This window comes from Felis catus, chromosome D2 (genome assembly GCF_018350175.1).
Source record: "Felis catus isolate Fca126 chromosome D2, F.catus_Fca126_mat1.0, whole genome shotgun sequence".
In the NCBI taxonomy this organism is placed as follows: Eukaryota; Metazoa; Chordata; class Mammalia; order Carnivora; family Felidae; genus Felis; species Felis catus.
In genome coordinates this window covers 46,316,056-46,334,975 of record NC_058378.1, presented here as the reverse complement: position 1 = coordinate 46,334,975, position 18,920 = coordinate 46,316,056, and the positions used below count along the sequence as shown (strand labels likewise).

At 55.8% G+C, this 18,920-nt stretch overlaps 1 protein-coding gene and 1 long non-coding RNA gene across 12 annotated transcripts in view; one reads left to right on the top strand and one right to left on the bottom strand.

Moving 5' to 3' along the window:
• ARHGAP22 (Rho GTPase activating protein 22) overlaps window positions 1–18,920 on the top strand; it is a 176,742-nt gene that overhangs the window by 149,610 nt on the left and 8,212 nt on the right. For 10 of the 11 annotated variants that reach the window (XM_045040286.1, XM_019813482.3, XM_045040284.1 and 7 more), the window contains 3 exons: window positions 14,833–15,040; window positions 17,693–17,825; window positions 18,830–18,903. In XM_045040286.1, coding sequence (XP_044896221.1) covers window positions 14,833–15,040; window positions 17,693–17,825; window positions 18,830–18,903 — 415 coding nt within the window. Of the gene's footprint in view, window positions 1–11,242; window positions 11,371–14,832; window positions 15,041–17,692; window positions 17,826–18,829; window positions 18,904–18,920 lie in introns of those variants that run through there. The other variant, XM_045040292.1, reaches the window with a different exon arrangement.
• Window positions 9,962–11,000, bottom strand: LOC109492564. Its single transcript, XR_006587087.1, has 3 exons — window positions 10,912–11,000; window positions 10,774–10,821; window positions 9,962–10,137 (listed from the first exon to the last, which is right to left on the bottom strand). It is a non-coding gene; the product is annotated as an uncharacterized LOC109492564 (long non-coding RNA).

The following is an 18,920-nucleotide window of genomic DNA, read 5'->3' as shown; positions in this document are numbered from 1 at the left end:
GACTTGCTCCTCAAACCTCTACAAACCCAGAAGGCAACGACAGACAAGCCGGTAGAAACTCCAGCAAGAGACTCGGACAGGCACTTTACCAAGAAAGAAATCCTTGTGACCAGTGAACATAGGCTGTGGCGTTCAGCCTCGTTAGTCATCAGGCAGGTGCATGTTAAACCACGACATGCCACTTACAGTCACCCACCAGAAAGACGAATGAAAAAGGTGGGCGGTTCTCGGAGGTGACAAGGACAGAGCTACGGGCACTTGTGGGTATTGCCGGGATCTGCAAAAGTTGCTATGCACCCCGAGGCCCTGCAGTGCCACCGCTAGGCATGTCCCAGATAGAAATATGTGTGCAGATATGCTGGGGACTTGGACACATCACACGTTCACAGCAGCCTTACCCATGATGGCCTGACCCTAACCAGGGGTTTAGGAACGATCCAGGGGCTCAATAAGTATGATTCGTTCTTGCAGCAGGAAACTCTACAGCAGTGGAAAAGAATTACCCGCAACTCCACCTAACAACGTGCATGAATCCTAAACACCTACCGTGGGACTAGGGAGGCTCAGTAACATGTTATAGGTATAATTCCATGTGTATAAAGTTGAAAAACAGGGCAGAAAGAAAACTGTACTATTTGTAGGTGGGTAATTGGGCAGCAGAAATAAAGAAAGGCAAAGAAACAAATGCCATAAAAGTCTGGATAGAAGTCTCGCTTACACAGGTGTTCATTTTACAGCAATGTGGTAATCTGCAGGTATATGCTTTAAGTACGTTTCTGGGTGTACGGATACTTCACTATATTAAAAAAACAAAAAACAGAGAAGCTCAAGGCTGAAGTGTCTATGTAATTTGGCCAAGACAACCCAGCTACTCAGGGAGCAAAGCTGAGAAACAAAGGTGGATGTTCTAACCCCAGAGGCCATGCTTTGACTCAGACCATGCAGGGCGCTGGCACACCCATCTACTCTATTCGTGGTGCCAGCTTCTGGCCACACATCCACCTCTCTCTCTCTCTCTCTCTCTCTCTCTCTCTCTCTCTCTCCCCCCCCCCTTCCCTCTCTCTCTCTCCCTCCCTCCCTCCCTCCCTCCCTCCCTCCCTCCTTCTCTGTGCTTGCTCAGAACTGGGACCCTCTGCAGAACCCAACATAGAACCCAGATCTGTCCCTCCCTCAGGTCCCCCGGCATTTACCAAATTTCTCAGACTGCGTGCTGCAGAACTTGTAAGATTTCAAACAGGAACCGTCATCAAAGGCGCTTATCTCCTTTCTACCAGAAGCACAGAGGAAACGCAGCAATCGCAGGGGTTAGCGACGGCAGACATGTCTGGGCAAGCCATGGGCACTCACAGGTGGGCTCAGTCAGCCTCTGCAGCAGGTTCCTGGCAAAGCTGTTATTAGCCTGGGTTCCCCTGGAAAGGAGGCTTAGAGGATCAGTCCTTCTTTCACTGTTAATAACGGAGTCCGTGAGCCCTTTCAAGCATGTTTGTTCTGGCAGAGAGCAGGCCACCTCTGACAGACAGGAATGGGCAGTGTGCCTGCTGCAGTCAGAGGCAGCCCCGGCCATCCCCATGGAGAAGACTGGAGGCAGCAGACCCGCGGGGTCAGCGGAGCCCGTTACTGGCGATGGCCTGCCCAGAGGTGGCAGTCCCTCTTATCTCGGCATCCATCCGTTCATTCATTCAGCCAGTCATTCATTCACTTGCGAAAGTATTCTAGGAGCCAGGGATACAGCAGTGAGCAGGACAGACAAGGCCTCTACCCTCATGAAATGCACATTCTAGGAGAGAACAGGTAACAAGCCGATTGCAGGGCTCCGTGGAGAAAGGTGAGGGGGGAAGGGCAAGTAAGGGCTTTGGAGGTTGGAGTTTCCTGACATTTGAGTAAAGGAGCTGAAGGGTGACGTACACATATACCTGGGCAGAGAGGTTTGGAGGCAGGGGTAGTGGGGTCCATGTCGGAAGAGCAGCGAAGAAGCCAGTCTGCCTGGAGCAGAGTCTGCGAAGAGGGAGAGAGCAGGAAGCGGGTCAGAGAGGTAATGGGGTTTAAGTCAGTAGGGCCTTGTTGTCACGGTGATGACACTGGCTTTCCCTGAGTGACGTGGTGCCCTTGCTGGGTTTTGAACAGAGAATGGCAGAGCCTGACAGGGTTCCAACGGGATCCTTCTGGCCACCTGTTGAGAATAGATCCCAGAAGGCAAGGCCAGAAACAGGGAGACAAGCTAGGAGCTCATTATCCACTAATGCAACTGAGAGACGATGGCAGCTTGGCCCGGGTGGTACTGGTGATGAGAAGTAATTGAATTCTTGATATATTTTCAGGTAAAGCCAGTGTAAGTATTTCCCTGCTGGAATGGAAGAAAGGTATAAGAGAATGAGAGAAGTCAAGGGTAATTCCAGGATGTTTTGATCTAAGCAACTGGAAGGATGGATTAGCCATTAACAGATGAAAAAGACCAAAGGAGTGCAGTGTTTGGAATGAAGCGTGAGAGTTCCCATTGGGCTTAGTCTGAGATACTTGGTAGAGGCTCAAGTTTGTTATTATTTTTTTAACGTTTATTTATTTTTGAGAGACAGAGCATGAACAGAGTAGGGGCAGAGAGAGAGGGAAACACGGAATCTGAAGCAGGCTCTAGGCTCTGAGCTGTCAGTACGGAGCCCAATGCAGGGCCTGAACTCACGAACCACAAGATCCCGACCTGAGCCAAAGTCAGACACTTAACCGACTGAGCCACCCAGGCACCCCTAGAGGCTCAACTTTAAGTGTCCAATAGGCAGTTTAACATTTAAGTCTAGAGAACTGGAGAGAAGACTGGGTTGGAGGGGGAATTTGGAGGCTGTTGACATATAGATGGGGTTTGAAGCCGTGAGGCTGGGGTGAGGCACCATAAAGCCAAGTGTAGAGACAGCAGAGGACCAGGGCTGAGCCCTGAGCTGCTCCCAGGTGAGAAGTCAGGGGCAGAGGAGGAGTCAGCAGAGGGGGCTCAGGAGGGTTGGTGAGGGGGAGGAGCCCGGAGTGAGTTGGGGATCCCGAGGCAACTGAAGGGAATGTCTAGGGAGGAAGGGGCAGTGACAACATGCACTGTGGACAGATCAGCCAGAAGAGATCGAGCATAGTTCATTGCTGACTTGGGCAAGCATGGTTCTGGTGGAGTGCTGGGGATAGAGCTTGATAATAGCGGGTGTGAGAAAGGGTAAGACGAGGGGAAATGGAGTGTGAGAATAACCGACTGTTTCAAGAAGTTGACTATAAAGGGAAAGAGAAATGGGACAGTGGCTGGAGGGGAGGTCAGGTAAAGAGAGGGCTGTTGGGTTTTTTGGTTTTGTTTTAAGTTGGGAGACAAAACAGCAATGCAAAAGACTGATGGTACTGGAGAGGGAGAGAAGAATGGCTGGAGCACTGATCTCTCTTGTGGACATAGATGCAAAGATCCTCAACAAAATACTTACAAATTGAATCCAGCAGTATATGAAAGGATTATACAAATGAGATGAGATTTATGACCAAATGAGATTTATCCCAGGAATGCAAGGGTAGTTTAACACCTGAAAATCAACAGTTGTAATACACAAGTGGAATTAAAGACAAAAACCACATGATTGGGACGCCTGGGTGGCTCAGTCAGTTAAGCATCTGACTCTTGATCTCAGCTCAGGTCTTGATCTCAGGGTTGTGAATTCAAGCTCCCCCCCCCCCACCCCCATTGGGCTCCCTGCTGAGTACAGGAACCCTACTTAAAACACCACATGATCATCTCAGTAGACTCAGAGAAAGCATTTAATAAAGTCTGGCACCCTTTCCTGATGAAAATAAACGGCCTAGGGATGGGGGTAGAAAGAAATTTATTGAACTTGATAAAGAGTATGTATCTACAAGAGACCCAAAGGTAACGTCATACTTGTGGAGGAAGACTGGATACTTATCCTCTGAGATCAGAAACAAGGCACAGATTCTCACTCTCCTCACTGAAATTCAGCACTGTACTGGAGGTTCTGGCCAGAGCAATTAGGCAAGAAAATGACATACATCCAGATTGGAAAGGAAGAAAGGAGTTAAAGTATCTCTTATTTGCAGATAATAGGACCTCATATACAGAAAACCTTAAGAAATCCACTAGAAAACAATTAGAAGTCATAAAACATTCGGCAAGACTGCAGGATATAAGGTCAGTATACACTAATCAGCTGTATTTCTGTTCAGTAGCAATGAGCACACCAACAATGAAATTAAGAAAACTTCATTTACAATAGCATCCCAAAGAAGAGAATACTTAGGAATAAATGTAACAAAAAAGTATAAAACTTACTACTCTGAAAGTGACAAAATGTTGTTAAAAGAAACTAAAAAAGACCTGAATAAATGGAAGGACACCCCATCTTCATGGATCAGAAAACTTGACATTGTGAAGAGGGCAATGCTCTCCTGTAGATCTCTGGACTTCTGTGCCCAGCTCTGGGAACATGGGCCCTGGAGCCCCATCGGGCAGCAACTCCTACCCAGCTCACCATGGGAGGAAAGAAGAGGGAACCACTGAGTACTCAGGGTTACCTGGCATCTGGCAGGTGCTTGCACGGATGAACCCTTGCCTAGTTATCTGGAGAGAGCCTGCAAGCCCTCAAAGGTGGGTCTGATAGGACGGTGCTTGGCAAAGCCAGTTGCACTGATGGGTGAGAGGAGGCAGAGTGAGCACAGATTCCAGCATCAGGTTGTGTGGTCTGAGTGTGATCTGGCTCTGCCCTTTGCTGGCTGTGTGACCCTGGGTAGGCCTGTTACCCTCTCTGTGTCTTTGTCTGCAAAACGGAAGAAGAATGCCTTCACTGCAGGACTGTCATGAGAATTAAGAGAGAAGACGGACAGACGCAAAGTGCTCAGCGCTCTCTCAGAACGAGGTAGCCCTGGAACATTCAGCAAACACAGCACACCTCCTGTGCGCAGGCAGGGGAGGTGGCAGGAAAAGAGGTCGGGGGAGCTTCCATCCTACTCCACAAGACGGCCACTAACCAGGAAGGCAAGTCACGAGGCACAGAGCAGTGGTTCTCAAATGTTAGCTAGCATCTGAGGCACCCCGAGGAAGGCCTGTGGAAATGGGACTGCTGGCTCCACCCACGGGGATTCCAGCTCGCTTGGGCGATGCCCTCGAATTTGTATTTCTAACAAGTTCCCGGATGCTGCTGGTGCTGCTGGTCCGGGGCCCATATTCTGTGAACCTCTGTGTTTTGGAAGGGTGGTGAGTGCTGTTGAAAGAAAAACAAACCCGAGCAGTTTTAAATACAGTGATGAGGACGGGCCATTCAAACAGTCTGGGAGGTGAGAAAGCCAGCCAGGATGTCTGGTGGAAGCTGGCCAGCCAGAGGCAGCAGCCTGGGCATCAGCAGAGCACGTCTGATGTGGTCCTGAAGCAGCGTGGAGGGTGGGTAGGCCGGAGGGGTGAGGGACAGGGCAGATGGGAAGGAGCCTCCCGCACCCCTGTGAGGACTTTGGCTCTCACTCCTTTTGTTTGTTTGTTTTAATTTTTAAAAATATTTATTTTTGAGAGAGAGCATGAGCAGGGGAAGAGCAGAGAAAGGGGAAGACACAGAATTTGAAGCAGGCTCCAGGCTCTGAGCTGCCAGCACAGAGCCTGATGCGGGGCTGGAACTCCTGAACTGCAAGATCATGACCTGAGCTGAAGTCAGACGCTTAACCCGACTGAGCAACCCAGGTGCCCTGGCTCTCACTCCTAAATGAAAGGGGGAGGGCGCATTGGAGGGCTTTGAGCTGAGGCATGATGGCATCTGACATATAGTTGAAAAGGGCCACTCTGACTGCTGGCCTGAGAGGGACAAGGCGAAGCCAAGGACACGTATACACGGACTAATCCAGGCAGGAGACATGGGCGCTTTCACTATGGTGGGTGACAGTGAAAGTAATCAGGTTCTGAATCTGTTTGGAAAATAGGACTGACAAGCACTGGGTGGAGGTGTGCGAGAGCGAGGACAGTGCAGGTGACTCATGGGGTGTGGGTGAGAGGTCTTGGGGACAGAGCTGTCATTAACCAAGAGCGCAGTTCAGGTTTGGGAGGTCGCGGCCCCACCACAGTTCCATTTGGACACTTCTCAGTTTGAGATGTCTATTTGTCATGAAGCCAGGGCAGGTGCTGCGTTGGATGCAGGAGTCAGGATTAGCGCTCAGTAACTAGTAGCATGGTAACTCTGACGCTCACAGGCCGCCAGGCACTGCCTAGCACAGCCCAGAAGCTCTCTGCCCCAACCTTACAGGCAGCAGCACGGAACGACAGCCCTGGGGCAAGGAACCCAGCTTGGGAATGGTGTCCCTGCCCACAGTGACTGCCCTGCGCTGGGGAGGGGTGTGAGGGACCAGCAGCAGGCCCGCAGTGGCCATCAGAGCCTTGTTGCCCCAGCCCGGTTGTATGTGACTCTCACAGGCCGCTGGAGACTTTCCTCTGACCCCCTGGAGCCAATTCTCCTGCTCTTCGGTTCCTCAGAAATCAGGTGGTAGAAGGAAAAAGAGGGGACAAATGCAGCTTCCAGAAGCCACAGGGCAGGACATTTGACATGGAGAAAATCCCAGCCTTGGGGCAAGTTGGAGGGACACGAAGCAACCTTTTTAGTCCAGCTGGAAGTGGTCACTGTTTGCTAGAATGGCCTCTCCAGATAGAAGCCCCTCGAGGCACAATCCGGTTCAGAATGAAAGGTCACTGGCCCCAGCCCAGGCTAGCAGTGGTGGAGCCCGAGATACTAGTGGACCACTTCTCCCCCGTGCTGCTTGCCCAGCTCTTCTAGGAGGCTGAAGAAGAGAGTCTTATTTCCGGTTTCCCTGAATGTTGACCCACCAGGCCCAGAGTCCCTAGCTGGGCCTTTCTTGGCAGCCCTTCCAAAAGGGGAGAGAAAGGACTGTGGCTAATCTGCGCTGGGCTTCAGGTCACTAAGCCAGCAGATGGGCTGCTTGAGCATGATTCTGGTACCTTCAGCCTATCCTCGTATGTTCTGTGGGTCCACCAGCCAGGTGGAGGAGATGCCTCAGCAGGCCTGGGACCCTTTCCATGCCCCAGGCTCACAGAGGGCAGATCCGGCCTCTTCTGGGCTTAGGGGTTGGTTCACAGCATCCTTGGGCCTCCTTCCCCTGTAGTGCTTCTGGAGTCTGTGAGCTTGTAGGAGAAACAGTTCCCAGCCACAGACCCCTCTGACAGGGTGGCAGGGAGCCCGGGGCCGTTTATGGGGAGAACAGAGAGGGAGGGCAGATAACTTGCCTTGGGAGAGCCCGGCACGCCAGCAGTGGTGATTTACTGGGGTGAATTCAGGACGCTAACTGTTCAGCTGCCTCTTACCCACCTTGCCAGAAGTCCTCCTTCCTTCCCAGCGGCTGTGATGGGAAATGCCCCATCAACGTGGCCTGCCTGGCTTCTGTTTGTGCTAAGGAGAGCTCAGATCACAGACAGGGCCAGGAGAGAGTTTGTCATGGTTACTGTTAAGATGAGGCCAGTGGAGGGTTAGTGCCAGTGACACTGAGCGGTGCCCCAGTAACCCCAGCCACTCGCCAGGGCAGCTAACATTTATTCAGCATGTTCCTGTGTCAGGCTCTGCAATAGCCCTAGGAAACTGGTCGTGAAAACCTTTACAGGCGGGGACACTGGGCAACAGGGAGACTCAAACGCTTTGTCCAGGTCACAGAGAAGTCGGCAGGAAGCTGGGTTCTTTTTATTTGTTTGTTTGTTTATTTAGGTATTTAAATGTCATTTATTTTTGTGAAAGGGAGAGAGAGAGCACGAGCAGGGGAGGGGTAGAGAGAGAGGGGGAGACACAGGATCTGAAGCAGGCTCCAGGCTCTGAGCTGTCAGCACAGAGCCTGATGCAGGGCTTGAACTCTCGAACCGTGAGATCATGACCTGAGCCCAAGTCGGAAGCTTAACCGACTGAGCCACCCAGGCACCCCAGGAAGCTGGGTTCTAACCCAGGTCTGCTAGAGCTCAGAGCACCCCCTGCTGGATGCCTGCTCTGGAAAGTAGGATGCCAGGGGGCCTCCAGGTGATCCTATGGCCAGGTTCCCTGGGTCTCGTGGCTTCCAGGTGGCCTTGGTAGTTCTCCACATCAGTCTGAGGAGACACAGAGGGGTCTCATGCTTGCTAAGTGCTATTCTTGCCAGGGGTTAGTTGTGTCAATCTCGCGGTCTGTGAGTTCGAGCCCCGCGTCGGGCTCTGTGCTGACAGCTCAGAGCCTGAAGCCTGTTTCAGATTCTGTGTCTCCCTCTCTCTGCCCCTCCCCTGTTTATGCTCTGTCTCTTTCTGTCTCAAAAATAAATAAACGTTAAAAAAATTAAAAAAAAAAATTACATTATAGAGGGAGGCAGAGAGGCCTAGAGAGGTTTAGCAATTTGCCTTACAGCACACAGCAGAGCTGGGGCCAGAGGCAGCTGTCCCCAGGGTGAGACCATCAGTGATTCTGTCTCCCTCTCTCTCTTTCTCTCCCTGAGTAAGCATCAGAGCACCATAGCCTCTGGATCTGAGTTGTCTTGATGGGAGGGACGGAGATCATGGGGAGGCAATCAGACTGAGGAAAGAGTCCCGGAGGTCTTGGACCCGGGGCCTGTTCGACACACAGCTCAGAACTGAGGGCCACCCCCGCTGAAGAGGTCATCTGTGTCCAGGTACTTGTTTGAGAGGACAGAGCCTCAGCTTCCTGGCCTTGCCCCAAGAGGACAATTTTTTTTTTAATGTTTATTTTTGCGAGAGAGAGAGAGAGAGCAAGCGGGGAAGGGGCAGAGAGAGGGGGGGACAGAGGATCTGATGCAGACTCTGCGCTGACAGCTTTGGCACTGACACCCGTGAGCCAAACACCAGGGCTTGAATTTACGAACCACGAGATCATGACCTGACCCCAAAGTTGGACATTCAACCAACTGAGCCACCCAGGCACTCACCCCCCCAACGGGACAATTTTAAGACTCTCTCTGAACATCCAACCCTAATAGGCCCCACAGCTAAAAATGACCCCCCGACATGGGGTGTGTTATCCTGGCTGGGGCATAATCTGGTGCCCATCTGAGTCCAGAGCCTTCTAAATGGTGGGCACTTGCAGACTTCCAGCCGTCTGGGGAATCTGTGTGGGAGTGGAAGGGATTCCCTAGAGACTGGCAGGTCTAACCGCACAGGTAGGGGAACGAAAGCTCAGGAGAAAGCAAGATGGCATCAGAGCCCACATGGCCACTGGGAGGGTCCGCCTACCCCCAGGGTAGGTGACTCTAACTGAGCCCTTGGGTCCTTCCCTTGAAGGTGGACAGTGCTGCTCAGACCCAGACGGTCCCTGGGTAGTGCGAGCCCTAGGCTTTTCTGACAGGTTTAGGGCGGGGCATTCCTTGGCTTGTGGCCCTCACCGGCAAAATGAAATGCCCTTCCTCCCTTCCTGTGTACTTGAACTTTGGGAAGGGAGAGCCCTGAGCCCCTCCCCAGAACCCAGGGCTAAGGAGGATGTGAGCCCCCACCCCCATACTAGTATCAGGGCCAGGACTAGGGGGCCTATGTGGCCTGTAGCACAGAATTTAAGGAGGGCAGCAAAAGCCTCAGTGATCAGGATGAACATGTTATTGTGATATTTGTAATGGAAATTAATGCAAAAAGTCCATTACATTAGTTTCTTATTGCTGCTCTAACAAATTGCCACAAACTTAGTGGCTCAAAACGACACAAATTTATCCTGTGGTAATCGTGGGGGTCAGAAGTCAGAACTGAGTCTTCGCTAAAATCAAGGTGTTGGAAGGGCCTGTTCCTTCTGAGGGCTCTTGGGAGACCCTGTTCCTCGCCTGTCCACCTCCTAGAACGCTGTTCACATTCGTTGGCTGTGGCCTCATCACTCCGGTCTCTACTTCCCTCCTTACCATCATTACCTCTTCTGTAGTCAGCCTTCCCTCTGCCTCCCTTTTAGAAAACCTACCTGGATAATCCAGTACAATCTCTCCATCCTTAATTGAATCATGTCTGCAAAATCCCTTTTATTAGGTGAGGTAACACAGTCACGGGTTCCAGGGGTTAGGATGTGGACATTTGGGGAGGGGGGAATCATTATTTCTCCTACCACGTCTACAGTAAATCTCAAAATTTCAAATGAAGACAGGATCCGGGGGATTAGGGCGAGACGCTCACAGGATCTGCCAAAAGCAGGGTTGCAGCCTGTCATTACTTAAAGTTTTGATAATTTGTTCATCATGCATTTTTTTTACATGTATTTGTTAAAACACTGCAGTGAAATGTTTACCTTGCTTATTGAAGTTTTTGATACCCTTAAGTTTTGCGCAGGTGGGCAGTGCCTCATTTGCCTCATCCTGGTCCCCCCTTGCTTCGGAGAGCACTGGCTGTGCACTGCACACTCAGCTTTCAGATGAGCCCCCCACCCCTTCCAGCCCCAGGGCTCCCCTAAGCTCCTCCCTTACAGAATTTGGCCCACAGAACTCCGTGGGTCTCTATTCCTCCCGCCTGGTGCTGCCACCCCCCCCCCCCCCCACAGCTTTGCTTTGCACCTGCCCCCCCTGGTATATATACCAGGAGGAATATAAACTTCCCAGTCTTCAGACTTTGGAAGTATGGGCTTGTGGGCTCATTTCACTGGGACAGAATCCCGCCCTGGAAAGAATGTATCTTTAAGATACGTATCTGTAACTTGTCTTAACGTAATTTAAGTCTGGATGGGAGGTCCGGCACTTACTAGCTGTGTGACCTTAGGAAAATTCTATAAACTCGCTAGACTTTAGCTGCCGCGTCTGTAAAATGGGGACATCAATACTCACCTCTCTGGGCTGCACAGGACGCCTTACTTGAAGTCCGAAGCACCAGCTCTGAAGCCAGGAGCCCAGTGTTAGATCCGAGCTCGGCGCTCCCTCCGCACCCACCCACCCACCCCCAAGCTGGGTGACCCAGACAGTTACCTGGCCTTCCTGGGTCTCCACTGCCCCACCTGGAACACATGCCTCCCAGCCTGCGGGGAATGGGAGCTCCTAAAGCGAGTCCTCGTCCCCCCTGTTGGAAGGGACCGTCATTGGGAGCTGCTGGCATTCATTCCTCCGGAGCCTAGGAGCCTAGTATCGTGGAGCGTTCGGGAAAAGGGGGTGAGACGTGTGAACCCGGAGCTCTTCCCGGGGGCCGGCTTCAGGCGTGGCATTTCAGGAACTCGCAAGTGCCGGGCCCTCCCTCCCTCCAGGGTCCGGGCCCGGGGCGGGCGGCGGGCAAGACGCTACCTGCGCGCGTGCCGGGCATTCCTGCCCCGCCGCGCCGCCGCACCGGGCGCGCCATGGGCCTGATGCCGGCCTCGCGGGCCTTCTCCCGGTGCTGCGCCTGCCCGCGGCCGCCCTGCCGCCTGCCCGCCTGCTGCGCGCCCGCGGCCCCAGGTAGCGCGGGACCGGGTGCGGGGAAGCGGCGCCGCGGGCGAGGAGGGCGCCGCGCATGCGTCTCGGGGGCCGCGGCGGGGAGCGCGCGTGGGTCGGGGTGCCCGCGGCGGGGCGCGGGGCTGGGGGAGCGGGGCGCGTGCGTGTTCTCGGCGAGAGGCCCCTCCTATCTTGCGCCCGGGGTGGGGAGGTGGCGGCCCGGAGCCGAGAGGGGACTCTCCAAGGGTCGTCCCCACCCCCGCCACTACTGAGGGGACGGAGCCTGACGGGAACCCCGGGCTACCGACTCCAAACCCAGTGCTCGCCCCCACGCTTGCCTCCCTGGGCCTCGGGAAAGCCACTGCGCGCGGCCTGGCTGCCACCGGGAGGATAGGGATCCTCTGCCCTGGGGCTGGCTCACCCTGGGCCGGACCCCGGCAAGATGATGTATGCCTCTTGCTGCCATTCTTTCTTGCGCTGATGTCAGCTTCTTGGTTGGTGAGGCCTGGCTAGAGCCCAGCCTGTTGGTTTCAGCCTCCAGGGCAGTTCTGAAGCTGTCGAGGCCCCAGAGCAGGGCCGTGCACATGGGCACATACAGCCATGAAAGGGTGGGTTGACAGACCTTGGAGGGGAGCTGAGAACAGGAAGGGACTTCCCCAAGTCTGAACCTCTGGAGAGAATTTAAGAACGTTTTTTCCTTGTCTCTCTTCCCCGACTGTGGCCTAGTCCCCCACTCCTGGTCCTGCCACCCCCAACTAGAGAGAACCCTAGAGGAGCCAAAGCCAGCCTGAGGTCTCCTCTTGGGAATCAGCTCCAGAGAGGGAAAACCAGGCCCTTTCCTGCAGAGTCCTTTGAGCTGACAGAGCCCAGGGCCCTAGGCCGGCCCTCCTGGGCCAAGAGAAGGCCACATTCACCAAGCACCTGCTTCGGTGTGCCTGCTGTGGGAAGCTCTCCCATGGCTTCTCACAGCCCCACGAAGTGGCAGGGAGACTGAGGACTGTGCCCAAGGTCATCCAGGACAGGGATCTGAGCCAACTGACTGCCCGGTCTGTGGCCTGTGACTTCCTGCTTCTTCAGGGGATTCTGGGGAGAGGGGAATGAGGGCTAGGGTTTGCCAGGGGGAGCTGGCAGGGAAGGAGGCTCGGCCCAGCTCTGAGCCTTCCGACAGGTTCATCGAGAGGAGAGGCAGCCACTGCCAGTTTCCTCTCTGGTGGCAAAGCCAGTACTTTGTGAAGAGCGTGGGCTGGGGCCTCGAGGAACCCGCACACTGGCTGGGTTTCCAGGGATCTGACAAACCTACTGGAGCTGGTTCTTGGCAAGGCTTCCCCTCCGAGATGTGCCAGGAGGGCTGAGGGAGTTCAGTGTGGCTGTTCTGAGCCCTGCCAGGTTCTTCCAGAGAGACCCTGGCAAGGGGAGTGGTGGGCAAGGAGAGTGGAGGAGGCCGGGCCCTGTAGCCGGAGTGCAGGTTGCTTCCAGCAGGATAGCAGGAGAAAGGAAACCCTAGAGGGCCGGGCTGGGGTGAGCTTTCCCGCAGCGCTCCACGAAACTTCTTTCCTCAGAGGGTGGTGAGGGGGCAGCTTGCTCCTAAAGTTGGCACGGAGTCTCATGCAAAGCTCCGCACAGCCCTGCTGGGAATGTGGGGTCAGTCCCAGGCCTGGTGGTGCCTCACAGCCCCCTGCCTCGGGCAGGGCCCTCAGGGCAGCCCCTTAAAAACAGTACGATGATCCCATTTTATAGATGGAGAAACTGAGGCCCAGGAGAGGCGGCCACCTCTCTGCTCAATAGCTTAGCTGGGATGTATACCCAGACCCGTGCACATTGAGGCTCAGAATCTTTTTATGGCCTACAGTCTTGACCGGCACTTGCTGCCCGTGTCTCCACTCCCACCCGTAGCCCAGTCCTGTCACCAAGCTCAGCGACTTACAGGGCCTCTGAGGCACTATCACCGTTTCCCAAAGTCCCTGAGCAACATATGAGGTTGGGGGAGGGGGGTGGGAGGGGGGCAGCAACGGGCGTTCGGCTGGTAGGGTTTACATGTTTACAGCTCTCGGGCCGCACTAAGGCTGTCCTCTACCTCGAACAGGGTGAGGTGCAAGTGCGACAGTGACAGAAGGGTAGATGGGCAGAGAGACAGACAGACGGATGGCATTTGGCCCCCGGATGGGAGATGGGAGAGCAGGAAGGGCTAGAGCCCAGAGGAGGCTGAATGGGATTACCCCAGCTTTGTGGATCTCTGGAGGACGTTTTAGAATTCTGCTCCGTGTCTCTCTTCCCTGACTGTGGCCTTCGGTCCCCTGTGAGCCCAGCGAGGGGCGCCGAGTGCATGAACTCTGGATCCTTCACTCAGTGCTCCTTGACCTCTGCCCCCAGTCCAGCACCAGCTCGGGGCTGCAGAGGGGCAGGTGTCTTCACGCATCCGTGGTAGAGCGCAGGGAGAGAAGGAGCGAGAGCTCTGTGGTTATGCAGAGGTGAGGGGCTGGGACAGCTCCCACCGGAGGAGGGCACGTCTGAGCTGTTCCCCAGCGTTAATGGGAAATTTGCACAGACTGAAGAGGAAAGAGACCTCTGGGTAGAGGTCTGCTCATGGGCCAGGCAGCAGCCAAGCAGGCGGATTTAGGACGCTCAAGTAGCGGGTGAGGCTGACAGGAAAGGAGGCAGGCACTGAGGGTGCAGTGCCAAGCTCGCCCCCTCCCCTTTCGGGGACCCTCTGCTCGTGGGCAGGTCCCCCTGCGTCCTCTGCCCCGCTCGTTTGAGTTTCCAGAAGTGGAGTGGCTGGGTCGTCTGGTAGTTCTGTTGTACATTTAAAAAAAATTTTTTTTATTGAAAGACAGAGGGAGACAGAGCATGAGCAGGGGAGGGGCAGGGGTGGGGGTAAGGGGACACAGAATCCGAAGCAGGCTCCAGGCCCTGAGCTGTCAGCACAGAGCCCGACCCGGGGCTCGAACCCGTGAACCACGAGATCATGACCTGAGCCGAAGTCGGCCGCTTAATCGACTGAGCCACCCAGGCGCCCCGTGTTGTACGTTTTTTAAGGCACCTCCATAACTGTTTTTCACAGTGACTGCACCGGTTTACATTCCCACCAACAGTGCACAAGCCTTCCAGTTTCCCGACATCCTCGCCGACACTGGACTGTTCTCTGGGGTTTTTTTTTTTTTGATAGTAGCCATCCTAACGGGTATGAAGTGGTATCCCACTGGGGTTTGACTTGCATTTCCCTAACGACCAGTGATGCCGAATCATGATGATGTTTTCCTGTGAGTACGTTCCCTGTCTTGTTGCGTGAGCTCTGCCTCATCTATTCTTGCTCTCTGGGTTCTGCACAGGGTCTGAGGAAGCCTTTATAGGTTCCTCAAGCTTCCGGGCGCCTCAGGAGCGCTTTGGGCCCTGACAGTACCCCTCCTCCTCCGTCATCCCAAGCACCCTTCCCCCCCCACTCACTGAGCTGGTTAGCTGAGGGTATGACCAGTTCCTCTCTGTGCCCAGGAATTTTTGGGCAGCGCCTGGAGGACACGGTCCACCACGAGCGGAAGTATGGCCCCCGCCTGGCCCCGCTGCTGGTGGAGCAGTGCGTGGACTTCATCCGGGAGCGTGGGCTCACTGAGGAGGGGCTCTTCCGCATGCCGGGCCAGGCCAACCTGGTGAGGGACCTCCAGGATTCCTTCGACTGTGGGGAGAAGCCACTGTTTGACAGGTGAGCCGAGGGAGAACAGTACAGGCGGATCACCTGCCCGTTCCCGCTGCAGGGGCTCCGCCCAGGCCACGGGCTCCAGTGGGCAGAGGCCCGCTGGCACCCACAGAGCCTGGCAACAGGATGCTGGGTGGCATGGCTCCCCCCATGTGCTCAGTGAGTGCCCCCCGCTACCCCCATGGGCTGACCATTGGGCAAAGAGTCTCTGCAGAGGCCCCCTGGGCCTCCTTTCAGGGATGGGACCCTGGCCCACCCCCAGGCCCCTTCAGTGACAGGATGGCGCAGCAGCCCCACATGGTGTCAGGTGTCAGGGGTGGGGAGCCCGTCTCCTCCACCTTCCCTGCGTCGGTGCCCGTCCGTCCTGACCCATCACTGGGCTTACCAGGTCCGGGGCTGCGCCTTGTGGATAGAGGCAACTTCACTTAGGAGCCCAAGTGTGACCTGGGAGTGGGGGGCTACTTGGAGGCCTCTTCTTCCTGACAGGGCCCCACCCATTATGGAGCAGTTTTCATAGAAAGTTCTTGGTGCATCAAGCCAACCCCGGCCTCCGTGGAGCTGCCCTTTCTTCTCAGGTCCGCCCTCACAGTCAAGGCCCGCCTCTGCCCCAGGATAAGCCCATGGGTTTCTGCCAGCAGCCTTGGCCTTGGCCTTGGCCTTCCCAGCTCTTCTCTTGGGGCAGAGCACCCTCAGTGCCTCCAGCTTCCACCCAGACCCATCAGCGCAGCCAGGCGAGTCTGTCACTTCCCTTCTGCGGAGGTGGACTGGATGGACTGGATGCCGCCCCAGGGGAGCTCCGCCCTCAGGGAAGAAGAGATATCCAGGGGTGGAGGTGTTACCCTGTGGGCAGAGAAACTAAGGGTTATCTCTCCAGGTCACACCTAGAGTAAGGTCAGAAGCTGATTTGGACCCCAGGGCAGCCCTCCCTACCTCTGTGCCCAGCTCCCTTACCACACGCTGAGAGCCTGATCCTGGGGGAGGGAGCGGGACAGGGGACACTGCCCTAGAGGGACGCCTAGGCTCGTGGGCACCCACAGGGCTGTGGGCTGTAGGACAATCTCCTTGGGCGCTGGGGAAGGATGCCTGGATTCAGGGCAGGACTGTGTAGGAGGGGAGGGTGGTGAGGGGGGTTCAGGAAGAAGTACCAAGAAAAAGCCCTGAGCCTCTGTTAAAGGGAAAGAAAGGCTCTGCAGTGAGTGGAGAAGGAAGGAGAGGGTGAGGAGTGCGTTTCTAGGCAGGGAGGGAAGCAGGTGAGGCGGTCAGGGTGCTGGGCCAGGCTCCCTAGACCAGGGCGGGGCAGAGGATCTGGACAGCATAGCTGCAGGGATGTGTGGGGCTGTGAACTGAGGCTGCCGCACTGGCGGGGGCAGGGGCAGGGGCAGGCCTCCCAGGCCCAGAAGCACTGTAAGCGGAGGGCATGGAGGGGGAGCCAGGATGGGGCTCCAGCCAGCGAGGCCTGCAGAGTGGAAGGGCTGCTCTCAGTCCACTTGCCCAGGACAGAAAAGCTTTCACCTCCCCCACTGACGGGAGGCGTCACAGAGGGGCCTTGGCCACACTTCTGTTTACACTGCCCAGGTCTTCCCCAAGGGCAACCCTGCAGATCCTCCCTGCTTTCTGCCCCTCCCCCGATCCTCCTGGGGCTCTAGCTCCTGCCTTGGCCCACACTGAACCCACAGGGCTGGTGGGGGGGGGGGCAGAGGCAGGGAGGGCACTGAGCTCGAGCTTGGGCGCCCGCTGGGGCTGTGAGCACCCAGGAAGTGGGGGGTGTTGTCAAAGGAGGTAAAGTGGCCTTGGGAGAAGGTAGTGCAGAGCGTGGACAGCAGCTTTCCTGGCTAGAGGCAGGGACGGGGGCCCCTTGACCAGGCCAGACTAAGAGCCATCAGGCTTGAGGCAGAGAGGGGCCCTAGCTGTGTGGGTTTCAGGTATATATGGGGCTGTAGAACCCCAGAATCCCAAATGTCATAGCCAGAAGGGATTCTGTGAGACCAGCCACGGACAGCCAGGGCAGGTGACACCTTAGTGGCACACAGTCGCATTCTCCTGGCCCTTGGCTCATCTTTCCTGAGTGCCTGCCATGAGTTAAGATGCAGGTTCAGGGTTTTAATCCAGGGCCCTAGACAAGCAGATGAAATACCTAAGGCCCAGACCCATCCAGGAAGGAAGCTTAGAGGAGGTGCCAAGACCGCAGTCCAGGGACTGAACCCAGAGGCCAACAGGCCCAGGGTTGCTGCCCTCCACTGGGGGCGCATCAGCCCGGGCAGCTCCAAGCTGGGAGTGGACACAAAGGGCACTGGGGTGCTGGAAATGGGGTGATGAACATAGCCCCACGCGTCTGTAATGTGAACAGGAACTCAGAGGCTGGGGGGCAGGGCCTGACCTCTGACTGCCCAGCCCCTGGGGGCCCCATCGCCCACTCATCATCCACACCCTACTGGGAGCAGCGCAGCTCCCACGTTGCCCTGCAGAGGACCCTGGGGCAGCCACCAGGCCACCAGAAGGGACCTGCGCTCCTCCCAGTTCCCTGGCTAGCAGTGTGCACACGCAAGCACACACGTGGACATGAGAGCAGAGGCTGCCCCTGGTGGTGTGGCGCAAGGTGCTGGTCACTTCTGGGGTTCCCCAGTGTCCCAGGCCTCATGCATGTCCCCCTGCCCACAGCACAACAGACGTGCACACGGTGGCCTCCCTGTTGAAGCTGTACCTGCGGGAGCTCCCCGAGCCTGTGGTCCCCTTCGCCAGGTACGAGGACTTCCTCAGCTGTGCCCAGCTGCTCACCAAGGACGAGGGGGAGGTTAGTGGCTCCTGGGGACCCATCCTGGGAGGCGGGCCTGCCGGCAATTGGATGTATGGACGCAGAGCACAAACTCTGACTTTGAGTGAGTTTCGTGGCACATAGATCCTGGCCTACAAACTGCTCTGTAGGATGGGGGGCCTTGAACCTCCTGCTCTGTGAAGGGGGGGTGCCCGGAGCACCCTGCTCTGTGACTGTAGGGGAGCCCGGAGCAGGTCTGTGTGTGGGAGGGGTCTCTGGATGGAGCATTTCTGGAGCATCCCATCTGTGTAGGGTCCTCTCTTCGTGCAGGCCTCTGTCTCTGGGAGGGGCAGGTACCTCCTAAAGCAGGCCGAGTTTCAGTCATGGTCCTGGGCCCCCAGTGGGGGCTCCTGCTGCGCACACACACACACACACACACACACACACACACACACACACACAACCTGAACGTAAGGCCACCCAGGCCAGCCACAGGGTTCAGAAACCACCAGACCTTTCATCTATTTATATCCTGCCTCCTCCCAAAAGAATTTGAGTCTGCTTCCAGGGCTGAGGGCTCCCACGCCTACCCCCAGCCTCTCCCGCAGGTGTCTAAGCCCTAAGCCTGCTTTGGCTGGGGCAGGACTTTATTTGCTCACCCTCTGGCCCTGAGGGAGATGAGGGGTCTTTATCTGGCAAATATTTGTACCTCCGTAGGTGTACTGAGCCCCGGCCCTAACGTTTCTCTTTGGCCCTGCAGAAGCATTACCCTTCACATCAATTCCCCAAAAGTAAATCTGCTTCCCCAAGAGGTCACAAGCCTGGCCTCACTGCTCCTCTGAGGGAGATGGAGGGGGGAGTGCCTTCTGGTCACCTGGGGCTCGGCTGCATGGGCCTTGGCTGGAGGTCTGGACTCTGATTTCTGCCCCCACTCCCAGCCCACCCCCCTTCTCTTTCCCCAGCCCTCCCTCCCTCGAGCAGGAGAAGGGCCTGGGGTCTCACTGCTGGCCTTTGAAGTGTTGTTTTTCTCTTTCAATCCCAAGGGAACTCTGGAGTTGGCTAAACAAGTGAGCAGCCTTCCCCTGGCCAATTACAACCTGCTCAGATATATCTGCAAGTAAGTGACCAGGAGCA